This window comes from Populus trichocarpa, chromosome 1 (assembly GCF_000002775.5).
Source record: "Populus trichocarpa isolate Nisqually-1 chromosome 1, P.trichocarpa_v4.1, whole genome shotgun sequence".
Classification (NCBI taxonomy): Eukaryota; Viridiplantae; Streptophyta; class Magnoliopsida; order Malpighiales; family Salicaceae; genus Populus; species Populus trichocarpa.
This window is the reverse complement of record NC_037285.2, coordinates 29,501,047-29,516,088: the sequence shown is the minus strand read 5'-3', so window position 1 is coordinate 29,516,088 and position 15,042 is coordinate 29,501,047. Positions and strand designations below refer to the sequence as shown.

Below are 15,042 nucleotides of genomic sequence, written 5' to 3'. Positions count from 1 at the left end.
TTCAAAATGTGAGCAACATTGGAGGTTGTACCGAACATTTTCAGGGACTAAATTGAAAAAAATCAAATATTAAGATTTAATTAGGGGCTAAATTAAACAAATTAAAAACCAAGGACTACTTTGAAAAAGGTGTTGGACTTGAGAGATCTCAATTGATGTTCAATAAGGGCCTAATTACATAATAATAATCAATTTTATCTCAATTAAGGACATTTGAACTTAAATCAAAAGATTATAGACTAAATTGGAGATTGCCTAATCCCAATTACCAAAACCGTAATTCTAATTCTAAGGGTTTAAGGAAAATGACATCATTTTGGTAAGGGTTCTCCCATTTTGGCTGATCGTGAACCACTTTCCTGGGCAATAATCATGGCAACTGTGACCACCATTGAATGAACAGCAACCATCATTCAATAGATGAGCATCCTCTTTACAAGGCTATACCCCTCTTTTTTTTATGTTTGTGCTCTACTTACCACGTGTAAACCCCCAACATCTTGTCACAAGGCAACTTTGTCTGGTTCAATAAGATTTGATAATGTTACACCTAAATTTGGATCAATGGTGGGAAGGCTACATGCCATTGAATCAAACATGGTTTGATCCTAGTTGAAGACTAGCATCCCCTCTACAAGATTTATGGTTTGGTTGGCTTCAATGACCTTCTATTTGCCACGATTAATTCATGAAAGGTGCACCCTCAATCAACCATTTTCGGTCAAGTTTCAGCTATAAAGTCCCCAACTTGTTTTAGAAGTTCCAAGAGTTTGTTAGACATTCAGGAAGAGAAGAAACAAAAGAAAAAGAGGGAGAGTGGTCCCCTAATATATCAAAGGCAAAATGGGAAGAAATCCCTTATTATCTAGTTTTAGAAAACTACCTTCAAACCCATAAATGGTTTTACAACCACCTTCCTTTTAGGTTATAAAAGAGGTGTCTTTTGAGGTTTGAAAAGGAGATCGAAGAGGATAAAAAGCCATGAAAAAAAAAAAGGGAGAAAGGAAAAAGATATTGTGAAAAAGAAGATCAAAAGTTGCTTGGAATGGGTCACTAGTATCTGTTTAAATCAAGAAAAAAAGGCAAAAACTAGTTACAATCGTCTCTTGAAATTATATTACTCAACTTGATGAAGGGGTAGAACTCATTGAGAATGCCCCTCCCCTCTGCATTTTAAGCTTTGATTTATTTATTCAAGTGTTGTTCATGATTTTTTTGAATTGATTCGACAATGTTTTAAGTTGTTTTTGCATATATGTTCAAGTTGCTTTGAATGCAAGTTATAATATGATTGTTTGTTCTTGTTGTTAATTTGGTATTTTATGATGTTTAATATATTGTTAATGATATGTTTTTTATGTTTGAATACTTGTTCTTGATGCATGGAAAGTATGTGTTATGGTTTGATGATTGTATGCAAAAATATGACATATTGTAATGTTTGGCCATTCTGGAGTTTTCATTCAATATTGAAAGTTCATATAGATCATTTTGATGTTGTTTTTTTTTATGTTGAATGAGCTTTTGGATTGATAAAAACAATATATATATATATATATTCATGCTTGTATGTTAATAGTAGGTTATAAGTTTTGAATCCTATATATTTTAAGGTTTACATGTTTATTATTGTTTCTGAAGGTTTAAGCATGTGTACATGAGTGAATGTGACTTGTATGAATAGGCCTTAAGCCTTTGTTCTGGGTTTGGTGCATTTTCTGGATTAACATACTCTAGGTTTCTAAGTTTATTGTTTTTGGTCCATGATTTTCATGTTATTTTAATCAATTGTTGATTCTTACAATTGCATATAAGCTTGTTGATCATTAGTTTAGGATTTTTAAGTTCTCAATGATCCTCTAAAAAGATTTATCAAAGTTTCAAGTCTTCAAGGGATTCTCTTTTAAAAGGTTTCTGTGTCAGCAAAGATTATCTAAAAAATCACCACCTAATCTTTAAGTTTTCAAGGATCATTTTTAAGAAGGTTCAACGAATCTCCAAACCTTGCCTAAATCTTTAAGTTCATTAGCCGTGAAGTGTCACAAGATACTTTCAAATCTTTGAATCCTATAAAATACATAAATGTAAAAGTAAAAAATTAAGAGAGAAAAAGATTTTTAAAAAAATGAGAAAAAGCTTTAAAGAGAAAGGAGTGAAATAATAATTCTCCCTGAAAAAACAAACTAAACTTTTCTTCTCAGTCATCGTACCATTACTCACTTTGTTTTTGTCTATGTATTAATAGGGAGACAAGAAAGTGAAGCACTAAAACATTGGGAGTTCAAAGTCTATCTAATTTGGTTCGTGATGCTAGCTGCTGGCAGCGTGAGCATGAATGGCGACAGGATATAGTAAGTAGTTGCTAAATGGCTATCTGGTGTCTCTCCATATAGGTGGCTTTCATCAAAGTCCAGTACTGCCACAAACTAAGAATCATGGTACCAAATCAAACCCAGGTACTGTCAAACTTTCGGTGCGTGGACATGCTTATATTTGCAATAAAAAAAGAGAGAAAAGTTCCCTTCCAACCCTTGGCCAAAAACAATTGAGAGAGATTATACCTGATTTTCTTTTTAAAGCTACGGTAGTTGTTGCTACGATCTCTCCAAACTAATAAAACAGTGTTTTCAGCACAATTTAGACACATTGATGAGATATATATAAAAGAAGTGTCCTGGGAAATAAACTTCTTTTTTGAAGTAATTATATGAATTGGACACACTTTTAATCTCATCACAATTCCAAATCCAAAAGGATAATTATTGGATGGAATTTTCTGCATTATAGAAGTTCAAGTCTATGCAAATCACGTTCATTATTGCATAATTTAAGCTTCCAACAAGAACCGATCGTCGTGAGTCTTGAAAAGACTCGAGACATATAGACACTGATGGTATAGTCCAGCTAAAGGGAAGAGCAATCTGCTTAATAGACACAGGAGATGAATTACTTGTTACAGAACTAATGTTCAACGGTTCTTTTAACAATCTTGATCATCAACAAGCTGTTGTCCAAGCTGTGGGTGAAGGTCAATTTAGAGAGTAAAGTTGCAACTGCGAGTGAAAGCCTTCGTCGAGATCCACTATAGACAAGATTGGGCATGAAAAAATATATCCAGAGTTAAATATTTTTGACAAGGGCGTTTGGTAACGAGATTGCGTCTTCGTTTTAAACAAAACGCAGATGCAACCCGTTTGGTGAAGGAAAAAAACAGTTTACTATTTATAGATCCCACAGTATTTTTGCGTCTGAAACGCAGGGAAAAGAAAAGCAGAATGCGCAGCTTCCTGCGCACTGTTCATGCTAATTAATTAGCATGAACAGTGGAGTTGGATACACTGTCCACGCTTAATTAATCAGCATGAACAGTGTAGCATGGCTACACTGTTAACGTGAACAATGTAGCCAGCTCCACTGTTACGGTCGGACCGGTTCCGGTTCAAAGCCCAAAATGCATTAAACCAGGTCCGACTCAGTAAAATAAAAAATATTTTTTATTTTTTAATTGTGTTTTATTCAAAAAAAACTAGTGTTTAACTTTATTCAATGCACTACATAAATTAAACAGAGATCGCTTGATGACGTAGCATTTGCAGAATTTGATCGCAATCCCAATTTTGTTCCAGATTATATTTTACCTGATGTTGTTGCGCGCTTAAGAAACTAAAAAAACTATAATCCTTGTCGGATGTATTTCATTCGTGATGGAATTGTAGATAGTTTAATGGAACAATAAAAAATATTTTATATAAAATATTATTTATTTTATGATGTAATAACAATAGTTAAATCTACAATATTTAAATTAAAAACCATCAATATTAATATATATTTTTTAAAATTATTTTATAACCTCAATTTCAAAAGCATTATTAACCAAACACATTAAATTACTTTTTATTCGACCTCAATTTCAACCACAGTTTTAACTAAATATATATTTTTTCAAACCAACCTCAACTAAAAATAATTTTTATAAAATAATTTTTTTCAAATTATAACCACAAGAACAACTGGAATACCAAGGATAACAGAGGAGGTTGCGTCCATGCTAAAGTTAAAAGGTACAAGATATTCTAGCGCATCTGAAAGCCTTCAGAGAACTATCGTTGCATTTAACAGTTTGTGGCGTGTATAAAATTTAACAGTTCTGGTGTTCTTGTTGATGACACCATTGAACCATGTTAGGTTTCACGTGCTAACATTGAAATATAAAAAATATGAGAATTTGCTTCCATGTATGGCGAGGCTGCAGGTTGGTCCATACAAAATCCACGTGAACTATTGCTCATTTTCATTAACAAAAATTCAAGATAAATTTAATTACTGCACTAAAATTGTAAAAGTAAATTAATCTTGAGGAGCATTTGTAAATGTTAAAATTTCTACAAGTCCAACTCATTACTCAAGTTTTCTATAACAAAATAAATTAAATTTATTGAAGTTTGAATCTAAATTAAATTTGTTGAGTTTGGGCTCAAATTAAATTAAAAAAACTCAATTTAAATACATTTCATCATTTTTACTTTAATATCCTTCTAACTAAGGATATTTTAAGTATTTTTCACATCAATTTTTCTAAAATATTCTTTAGGTAAAAAATATTTAAAGTAAATTGCATCTCATCTGTTTATAAATAGACAATAAAACTATCAAATTAAAAAAACAAGAAAAGAAACATCAAGCATATATGCAGAGAAGACACATAACACATGAGAGAGAGAAAGAGAGAGAGAGAGAGAGAGAATTCAAGTCTATCAAGAAAGAAAATTATTAAAGTTTTTTCTTTTATCAAATCAAACCAAGAAATAAAGGTTTGCGATCCTTTCCTTCATTAAATCAAATGAAGTTAAGATTTCATACAATTAAAGCTTTTAGACTCGTGTAAATACTTTTATTTTCATCAAATGAAATCAAGTTAAGATCTCACATGGTTAAAGGTTTCAAGATCGTGTAAATAATTTTTATCTTCATCGAATCAAATCAAATTAAAATCTCACATGGTTAAAACTTTCAAACTCATATAATAATTCTTATTTTTATCAAATCAAATCGAGTTAAAATCTCATACAATAAAAACTTTCAAACTCGTGTAAATATCTTCTCATCCAAAGTAAAATCTAGATCTACCCATTAATTAGATGATTGGTACATATAAAAAGCTCTAAGAGATACTTTTTTATATAATCAAATTCATTATTTTAATTCTAACACTATTTTTAATGTTTTAATATGAGATTTTATGTGTACATTAACTTCAAAATTTATATACTATATTGTTTTTTAAAATAAAACCTAATATGTTATTTGAAATAATCTAATGGTAATCAATGAGGAACTAAAACCACGGAAAAACCTATTTTTTACCTTCATAAAATTTATTTTTTAAAATATTTTTTAATTAAAAATAGATGGAAATAATATTTTTAAAATAATTTAAAAATAAATAAATCTATAAAAAAATTCAAAAATTTTAAAAAACACAATTGGATAAAACAAACAGGGCCTTTGCCCATTGAAAACGTGCAACTACGGTTTCAATTCCTAGAGTAGCGCTACATCCAACGGTTTACAACCAGTTGATCAAATATATTTGCAGTGTTATAATTTATTGTCATTTTGAACTTCACAATCATTCGATTACGATTCGAGAATCCACTTCGCATAACAAGAGCAACAAATAAATCAACTCACCCAAAATCCATACAACATGATTTGGAACCTCATTAGTTTTACATGAATAACAACAATTTGTCAATGAAACACAACTCTAAACCAGTCAATCTACTTGCAATGCAATAACAATGTCTAATACTGCCTAAACTTTTGCTTTGTGAAACACCGAAATGGTAGAAGACTAATGCCAGGAACAGCAAAGATATCCGATTGCCAGAGGTCGCGTGGGAACACTAACGAAGCAGTCAATTTTGTCTCAGATAAACAATGGCAATTGTCTCAATAACAAGCCACCAGCGGCCACACACGCCAAAAACAGGGAGTTTCTTTGCAGAATTCGAGCGGCTTCCATGTTACTGCAGGTTAACGATTTGGAAGCCGAGACACTAGAGATGAACAGTTTCAAGATGCAGGACGCCACCCTTTGATGGCATGTGGTCAGTCGAACTGATTTGCTCTCTCGAACACTGGCGGACCCAAGAGACCCAGAAATTATTCAATGATCTCTCGTGTTATAGAAACAAGATACAAAGTGCATCTAACCAGCATTCCTATACAATTACTATAACCCAACTAACAAGAAAATTTCCATAGATTATAGCCCTTTGAGATCTTGAAATCAACATGTTCATGGTTTGTTTGAGGTGATACTGTGCTCATACTAACCGCTAATATATATCCCTATGAAATACAATATATGGAGAGAGAAAAAAGGCAGATGCGAAACAATAATGCAAGTAATTTCTACATACACGCGAGCATATTCTTTCAAGCATAAAAAGATTTAGGTGAACAACTAGGGTAGGTATATCATATAAACCTAGTTTAACTCTGGAAATTAACAAAAATACATGAATAGAAATGGGATTCTCCTTCATGGCACTACCGCCCTGACCAGATTTTGAACATTGCCTAATTCTATTTTGTATGTAAAGTATAAACTACCAACAACAAACTAGAGCAGAAAAAGGGGAAAGGCTACAAAACAGATTGTTGTGGAATTGCTATCTACCAACCGGTATGACAAACCAGGCTTGAAATGCTCTTCAATGATCAACCGTTTTTTAACTTATTTGCCATGTTAGCTAGGGCGGATGCATGCACCAAATCCAAATTCCCATGCCACATTAAAGAGGTAGTTCTATAATGCACCACGATGTGCATCCTAAAACAAGTATAAAGCGTGATTTTGAAAGAGGTGCGACTCACCTGAAAATATCAACCTACCTTAGCAGCAAGCAATTTGGAGATTATCCACTTGCCTCTATAAAAACATTCACACAATTAAATCAATCCGATGCCTAAAGCAGAAACCCCTCCAGGTACCAACAGATAACAAGTAAAGGAGAAAAAGGGGTACTGCTCAGTGCAAGTGAACAACCTACCTCTTAGTCTCCAGTTCAAGAACAACCCCAGGAAAAGGAATATAATTAAATCCCTCAGATCATAATTCTTAGTACATAAACAGCTCAGATGACACTCTCAGTAAGGACGTGATCGATTTCCACCATGTTGATGCCTGTCTGGACCAGAATTCCCACCATCTCGGTAATTATCCCTGCGTCGACCTCCACCACCATAGCCACCTCTACCACCACTGTTACACGGTGAATAATTAAAAATTGCAGCCTCTACATAACCACTAATACATGCCACATTACATTTAACAAAATGAGATGTCATAATTAAAAATTTGTTCCAGCATTGGGGAAAGTACTCGTGAAAAGCTAAAATAGATACAAATTCAATAAAAGAACAGCTAATATAAACCACTTCCAAAAAAACAAGCTTTCAAACTCTCAACCTATTTGAAAATAAACTGTCGACAAACATGACAAACTTTGCAGTTCACAGCCATAATAAGAGCTAAAAGATTTATTTAATTAAAAATTTAATCCTATATGTGCCGAATATGAAAAGCATCAAAGAGTCAATACAGAAATACATTATGCATAAAAATAAAGCACCAAGTGCAAATGAATACTTAATAAATATATATATATATGGGTTTTAATGACCTGGGGGCATTGTTGTTGCAATAAAAAATGTGTCAAATGGAAGTCCCCCCAACCAAAAAAAACGAAGAAGAAAAGATAGTCAATTTTGTAAGGTTTACAATGTCAGAGTTTCAAAGAGTTATAGCTGAGATCACAGAAATGAAAATCTAAAAGATAACAGAGAAGTAACTACCAAACAAGTTGTTTATAACTTTGAAGGGCCGAAGCTAATTTCACTACGATTATTTCAGCTTTGTTTTGTTTCATAATCCCATTTAAAAAGCTCAAAAAAGGAAGCACTGAATATTTAACCAGGAAAAGAAGGAGAAAACTTCTAAAGAAGAGTAAATAATTGACAGAAACTAGTTGATATGTACAAGCTGACACTAAGGCCTATTAAAATAGGTCAACTCAATAGATACCACCTAGATTGCTATTGCTAATTGTAGTTAACGGTTCAACAAACACAATATAAACTTTGAAGTATCGCAAGGCATTAAACCTTCCTATCCATGTGGTAAGCATGTTGAACAATATCAGTTTTGTTTTATTACTATTTACAGGGAAATGACGAGTTAAAAGAGCTAGATAAACCCTGGGAATGTATAGAAACCCCAATAAGAAATAAAAATGCACGTGCAATTTCAAAGTACCACCACTCGGATTAGAAATAATAGGGACACGCCTCAGAACCTCCGCAAATCACAGCTGAAAAGAACTTTTGCTAGTCAAAACAGAGGCAGTATAGTTAGTGGAGATACCCATGGTCATGTGCAGGTTGCCTCGGAGCTGACTTTTCTGCCATTGCAACATTGATTTTATAGCCCCTGAAATCATAATCTGGAAAACCAACACAAAAATACAAAGTAAAACAAAAGTTCTCCACAGCATTTACCAGGTAACTTATTTAAGAATACAGTACTAAACAGAAAACTGAGAAACAGTTGCATGATCAATACTGTTGTAAAAACCGCCAGCAGAGTGAGCAGCAGATGGGTCTTCATATGCCAAACAGGCATCACCTTTGTTGTTTCCATTCTCATCAGTGTATATCTTTATATTCCAGGGCCATTGATCTTTATAGCCCCGCTTCTGCTTAATCCTTCCAACCTGCAATGACAGAGTTTTCACATTAATTTGAGCACTTTAAGCACAACAAAGGCATAATACATAAGCAGTTTAGGGCATCTCCAGATTTTGTCCTTAATGAAATCCTTCAACACTATATCAAGGGAATGAGCTTCAAGGATTGTTCGCATAGGTACACGAGATGGAATTTTATACAATGAAGTTTGGTAAGCACTATGAACATAGCACATGAGTTCTAGGAGCATAATTCCCCACACCAAAAGAAAAAGCTATTACAAAAGCAACACCAAATTGAAATTCTTTCCCAGAAACAATGGCATTAAATAATTTGTTTTCATTCATTTCGGGTAAAAATCAGAATGCACACCCTTTGAAAGATAAAACTCATAAAATTTAACAGTAATTAGATAAAGAAGAAAAATAACTAACTCAATCACAGCAGTTAAATGTCATTTACAGCAAAGACAGGCAATTATGTTGTCGATACAAAATCAAAATTTTCTGCCAAACAACATGCATCTTCAGCACAATTCCCCAATCCGAAATTCATAAATATAAATCAAAAGAAAAGGTATGGAATTACTTGTCCAATGCCGCCAAAAAGTTCTCTCAGTTCTTCAATGGTCACATCAGGTGGCAAATTAGATATATATATTCTTGCATTGTCACAAGTATCGCCACAATTATCATCGCACTGCTTAATTTTAGCCGGGGCATCAGCAGGAGCAGCCCCATAACCACTACCTCCCTGATTTCGAGAACCACCACCACCACGTCCACCTTCATACCCACCAGGTTGACCACCTCGTCCACCACTCCTCACCTCACCTGTAGCATCACCCCCATAACCACTAGCAGGACCACCATAAGATGGAGGGTATGATGTGGGTCCACCAGTATAGCTTGTAGGTGGAGGAACTGCTTCCATTCCGTAGTTAGCATTCCCACCATATGAGTTCGGAGCCGGTGGATAATTACCTCCACCACCACCATATGAAGGGAGAGATGGTGGTGGAGCTTGATTGTATCCACTATCATCTCTTCCTTGATTACCACTGTAAGACCCACCTCTATTCCCACTTCTATTATCATAACCACCTCCTCTGCTTCCATCGTTATAATTACTACTTCTATTACCATCATAACTATCACCACCTCTTCCTCCTCTATTACCACCATATCCTCCACCACTTCCTCCTCTATAACCACCATCACCATCACTGCGATCATTTTGGCCAGCAGCAGGAGCAGGAGTACCGCATTTATTACAAGCAACTCTTCTTGCAAAGTTCAAATTCCCACAACTACATCCACATATATACCAGTTTCCATTACAAAATCTCACACATGCTATAACACAGCAATTGAATTTTAAATATAATGATTTTCAATTATTAGTCATAAAAAAGCACTAAAACCTAACTAAATCACAGATCAGAGAGATTACCCTGGTTTAGGGCAAGGCCAATCACCTTCCCTGCCGCTTCCACCTCGGCCACCACCTCTTCCGCCGCCTCCTCTGCCTCCCCGATCTCCTCCTTGGTATCCACCTCCTACAGATCAGATCCAATAACAATTAACAATTAAACACTCAAAATCACAAGAACGGATCTCAAGACCCTGACAATTATCGGTTAAAACTAATAAAAAAACATTTAATTACTTAATTACCTCGACTTTGCGAAGGACCACCATATCCTCCTCCTCCGCCTCTTCCCCCGCCTCCACCACCACCTCGACCACCATATCCACCACGTCCGCCACCATCGCCTCCGTAACCTCCATATCCACCTCCGCCGCCGTAAGACGGAGGACCAGAATCACCGTCTTGACCATACATACCAGACATGACCTAGTTCCTGTATAGCTCCTTTTACTTGTATTTTCGTTTCTCTCGGTTCTTGCTTTGTTTCTCACCGAGACGCGGTGTAGACAGAGAGATTAGGGTAACGATATTATCTATTGTGTTTCCGTGAGTGTAACTTGATTATATAGGGTCTGGCCTTGACTTGACTCTTGAGACGCAGATATTTTCCTCGACTATACTATGGATTTACCTTATTTACACATTAGTACTTAAACAATTAGATTCCTCAATTTAGTGCCCATTATTTAAACTCTCCAGTGACTTGCTGATACGAAACGTCAAATTATATTAAAAAATGGGTTCTTTTATTTCATAAAATAAAAAAACTCGAAATATTAATAGAAATGGATGGAAATGACCGGTTCAGGAATACCTAAGACTTTAGAGATTCAATTGAAACGGTTTTAGTTTAGGAGTCCAATTGAGAATTGGTGGATATGCTGAGGACTAATTTAATGTTTTCACCGACTGGGAGATGTACAAGTGGCAAGTGCTGATTCGAATGATTAATTTGATTTAACTGCTACAGAAAATGTTACCGCTTGGTCGTTGGATGGGCGGAGTGGTCTGATTAATCAGATTTGATTGATTAAACTAAAAATATTTACAAAAACCAAAGCTTGTTATTGGATATTACTTGTTAAGGAAAAGGTACGGAATTACTTGTCCAGTGCCGCAAAAAAGTTCTCTCAGTTCTTCAATGGTCACATCAGGTGGCAAATTAGATATATTTATTCTTTTAAATGTTAATATATGTTTTTTAATTCATGTACTCATAAGTTTTGTGTCGTAGCATGAATAATTAATGCATGAAACGTCAAGGGTTTGAAGTCTAGGAGTGCATGTTTTTTTCTCTAACTAAAAGAGTGATTAATATATTATTTTAAACGTTTTAGAATAAAGTGATATCTTATCTCATTTGATTGAAGAACCTACAAGATTGCGGATTTTAGCGACGCTAGGCATGATATTATACAATATTCGGAGGAAATTAGTGTTTCACTGTTATAATCCATAAGATGCAGATTATTATGGATTATAACAGTATGATGATATAATTATTCTTATTAAAAAAACTTGTTAATCATGCAGTTAGAGTGAAATTGTCTTTTTCATATGATACATTTGTTATTAAAAGAATGATTGGGAATATTATAGTTTTGGGTTTTTTAGGCTACAGTATAGATATTGAATAGCCCTTCAAGACATAAAAATATTACCTTTAGGTTAGGGGCATAGTAAAGATACATTCATACCTCTGAGGAGAGGGGAAATATATGTTTTTGTTGAGAGGATTCACCATCTTTTTATTTTATTGAAACAGTTCAAATACAAAATTATCTTTGGGTTTTAACAAAAACAAGGCTGCATGTAGAGACATTTTCGTTGTTTTCATTTGGTTGCCACACCCAAACGCCTTAGGGCAATAGCAGACATTGGGGCGTGGCAAGGTTGTCAGACCCCAGGTGTTGAGGCATGACATGGTTGTCAAACACTTGATACTAGAGTCAAGCATGTCTGCCAGACCCAGAGTGCTCGGGTCAAGCATGGTTTCCAGACCCCAACATCTTGGGTCTGGAAATGTTGGCAGACCCAAGCGTCATGGGTCTAGTAGGGGCGTCAAACCCATGTTAATTGAGTCTGGCCAAAGAATATAGGTCTGACACCAATAGATCAAAGTAACTTGGGTCTGGAAGGTGATGTCATATTCAAGGAACTTGGGTCTAACTCGGTCAAAGGCTAAAAACTTGGGTGTGGCACGACTAAACCCCAGGAGCTAGGGTCTGGCAAGGACGTTATACCCAAGTTACTTGGGTTTGAAAGGGGATGTCATATCTAAGAAACGTATGTCTTATTATTATTATTATTATTATTATTATTATTAAAAATATATATATTATTAATATTGAAGAAAAATCATAGATTTGATTTGAAAGGTAAAAATATCATGGTTGTTAGACATCTGGCACTAGGGTCAGACATGTCTGCTAAACCCCAAGTACTCGGGTTTAGCAAGGCAGCTAGACCTCGGACGCTCGGGTCAAGCATGATTGTCAGATCGTAGTGCCTGGGGTCTAGAAAGACTGTCAGACTCATGCATCATGGTTCTGGTAGGGGCATCAAGCCCATGTTAATTGGGTCTGATAAGGGATGTCATACCCAAGGAATTTAGGTTTGGTTCCAACAAACTCAAGTTACTTGGGTCTATAATGGATGTCATACCTAAGAAAACATGGGTCTTATTGTTATTATTATTATTATTATTAAATTTTAAAAAATATATATGTTATTACTATTAAAGAAAAACTATACATTTGATTCGAATGGTAAAATTAAAAATTATTGTTGTTGTTGTTGTTGTTTTTTTGTTGTTGTTATTGTTATTATTATTATTATTTTCATTATTGTTAATATTATTTATATAATTATTGATAAATTTGAAAAAAATATTATTATTATTAAAAAATAGTAATAAGATCACACTTGGGGTTAACACAGCCACATCCCAAGAACTAGGGTCAAGCAGGGGCACCAGGCCCAAAAAACTTAGGTCTTGCAGGGCATGTCATACCCAAGTAACTTGAATCTAGTAGGTGATGCCAGATCTGGATCTGGTAGGGGATGCCATACCCAAAGAATATGGATTTGACACCAATAGACCCAAGTAATTTGGGTTTGCAAAGTGATGTCAGACCCAAGGAACTTTGGTGTGGCACGACCGAACCCCATGAGTTAGGGTCTGGCACCCCTGCCAGACCCAAGTAACTTGAGTTTGGAAGGAAATGTTATATCCAAGGAACGTAAGTTTTATCATTGTTATTTTTTATATTATTATTATTATTAAATTTGAAAAAAAAGTATTATTACTATTGAAGAAAAACCATAGATTTGATTTGAATGGTGAAATTGTTGTTGTTGTTGTTATTCTTTTCATTATTATTAATATTATTTATATAATTATTAAGTATTACTATTGGAAAAAAATAGTAATAAGGTCACGCCTAGGGTGATTGACATGTCCACACCCCAAGAACTAGAGTATGGCATGACCTCTAGACCCATGGCTTTTGAGTCTGGCATTTTGGTCAAGCCCAAGTTGCTTGGGTCTAGCATGACCGACAGCCCCAAGTTGTTTGAATCTAGCATGACCGCCAGACTCAATAGGCTTAAAACATTCTCTATACTTTTAATATTTTTTTAAAAAAATTTATATTGACCCGCTGCGGAGCATAGACCAATATACTAGTTTTATTTAAAATGAGTTGTTTTTTTTTTTTTTTGAAAAAAAGGTGGACAACCCTTATACAAGACAAAAAAAAATATTTTTTATACAATATTAATGAAGAGACATCACTTACACAATATTAATGTTGATGAAAACATGATAGATTCTTATAAGACTTTTATATATATAGAGGCATGGAGAGATAATTATTCTTGACTTTTAACTTTTTTATATAAAGAGCCGTAAAAATGAACAAACAAAACCTCGTAAGCAAACATTGGGCCTATAGTGATCTCGAGGCTCATACCTAATTGGATCTGGAAAGTTGTCAAGCTCAAAGGTGATGGGTCTGGTGGATTATCATACCCATGTCTATTTGGGCTCAACGCGTAACTAGACCAAGGATGTTGGGTTTGACAGTTTGGCAGACCTATATCTGTTTGGGTTCAACGCATAGCTGAACCCAATAATATTAGGTCTGACCATTTACCAGACGTATACGTACCTAAGCTTAGTATGTAATTGACCTCAAGAATGTTAGGTCTTGTGGCTTGCTAGATTTATGTCTGTTTGGGCTTAGCACACAACTGATTCTAAGAATATCAGGTCTGACAGCTTGCCAGATCCATATATACCTAAACTTAGTACATAGCTGAACCAAAAAAATATTAAACATGAAAGCAAGCCAGATCTTTATTAGACTTAACATTTTACCAAACTTAAATATAGTAGCTTATTACCATGTTTTTGTCTCTATCAAATATGTAATTAGGCTAAAAATAAAAATTTGAAAATGCGCTGATGCATCCATCAGGTACATAGGTTAATTAATTAATAGTTGATATTACCTTAATATAAGTAAAATTGGTCCATGGTTTTAATATCTGTTTAAAAAAATTGGGGTTGTGGCACACTGTCGAGCATAGGTACCAAACTTGAATTAGCATGGTGGGTTGATTTAGTGGCTAGACTGGTCCAAGTAAGATAAAGGATCAGGATAAGCAAAAACTCGACAAAATCTGGTTGATTCGTGACCCGGATGACCTGGCAAAACACGGTTGAGATTTTTTTTTCAAATGTGTTTTTTCCTCCCAACCAAAGATTTTTTTTAATATTTTTTAGTTGATTATTAAACATTTTTAAAGTTCACTATATAGATCCTAGAAGAATGTTTTATTTTTTCAATG

General features: G+C 34.5%; 1 protein-coding gene across 6 annotated transcripts; it reads right to left on the bottom strand.

Annotated features, from left to right (window-relative positions):
* Window positions 1-5,659: 5,659 nt before the first annotated feature.
* Window positions 5,660-10,733, bottom strand: LOC18095136 (transcription initiation factor TFIID subunit 15b). 6 transcript variants are annotated; one of them, XR_002977131.2, is made up of 8 exons: window positions 10,434-10,733; window positions 10,210-10,315; window positions 9,346-10,066; window positions 8,633-8,783; window positions 8,435-8,513; window positions 7,062-7,273; window positions 6,886-6,940; window positions 5,660-6,143 (listed from the first exon to the last, which is right to left on the bottom strand). XR_002977131.2 is itself a non-coding variant. In XM_024582684.2 (6 exons), the coding sequence occupies exons 1-6, from the start codon at window positions 10,609-10,611 to the stop codon at window positions 7,159-7,161; spliced, it is 1,350 nt and encodes a 449-aa protein (XP_024438452.1). In that variant the 5' UTR covers window positions 10,612-10,733; the 3' UTR covers window positions 5,660-7,158. The 6 variants fall into 6 exon arrangements, 1 of the variants encoding a protein (XP_024438452.1); XR_002977132.2 differs by having other exon boundaries at window positions 6,904-6,940; XR_002977127.2 differs by having other exon boundaries at window positions 6,886-7,273.
* Window positions 10,734-15,042: the final 4,309 nt, after the last annotated feature.

Bases quoted from the DNA above. Each gene is read 5' to 3' on its own strand.
- LOC18095136 (XM_024582684.2), bottom strand. From the start codon at position 10,611: ATGTCTGGTATGTATGGTCAAGACGGTGATTCTGGTCCTCCGTCTTAC. The intron at 10,067-10,209 runs GTAATCTCTCTG...ATGTGGATGTAG, and splicing joins TGGCCTTGCCCTAAACCAGG to TTGTGGGAATTTGAACTTTG. The intron at 7,274-8,434 runs GTATCTCCACTA...ACCGTGTAACAG, and splicing joins CAACCTGCACATGACCATGG to TGGTGGTAGAGGTGGCTATG.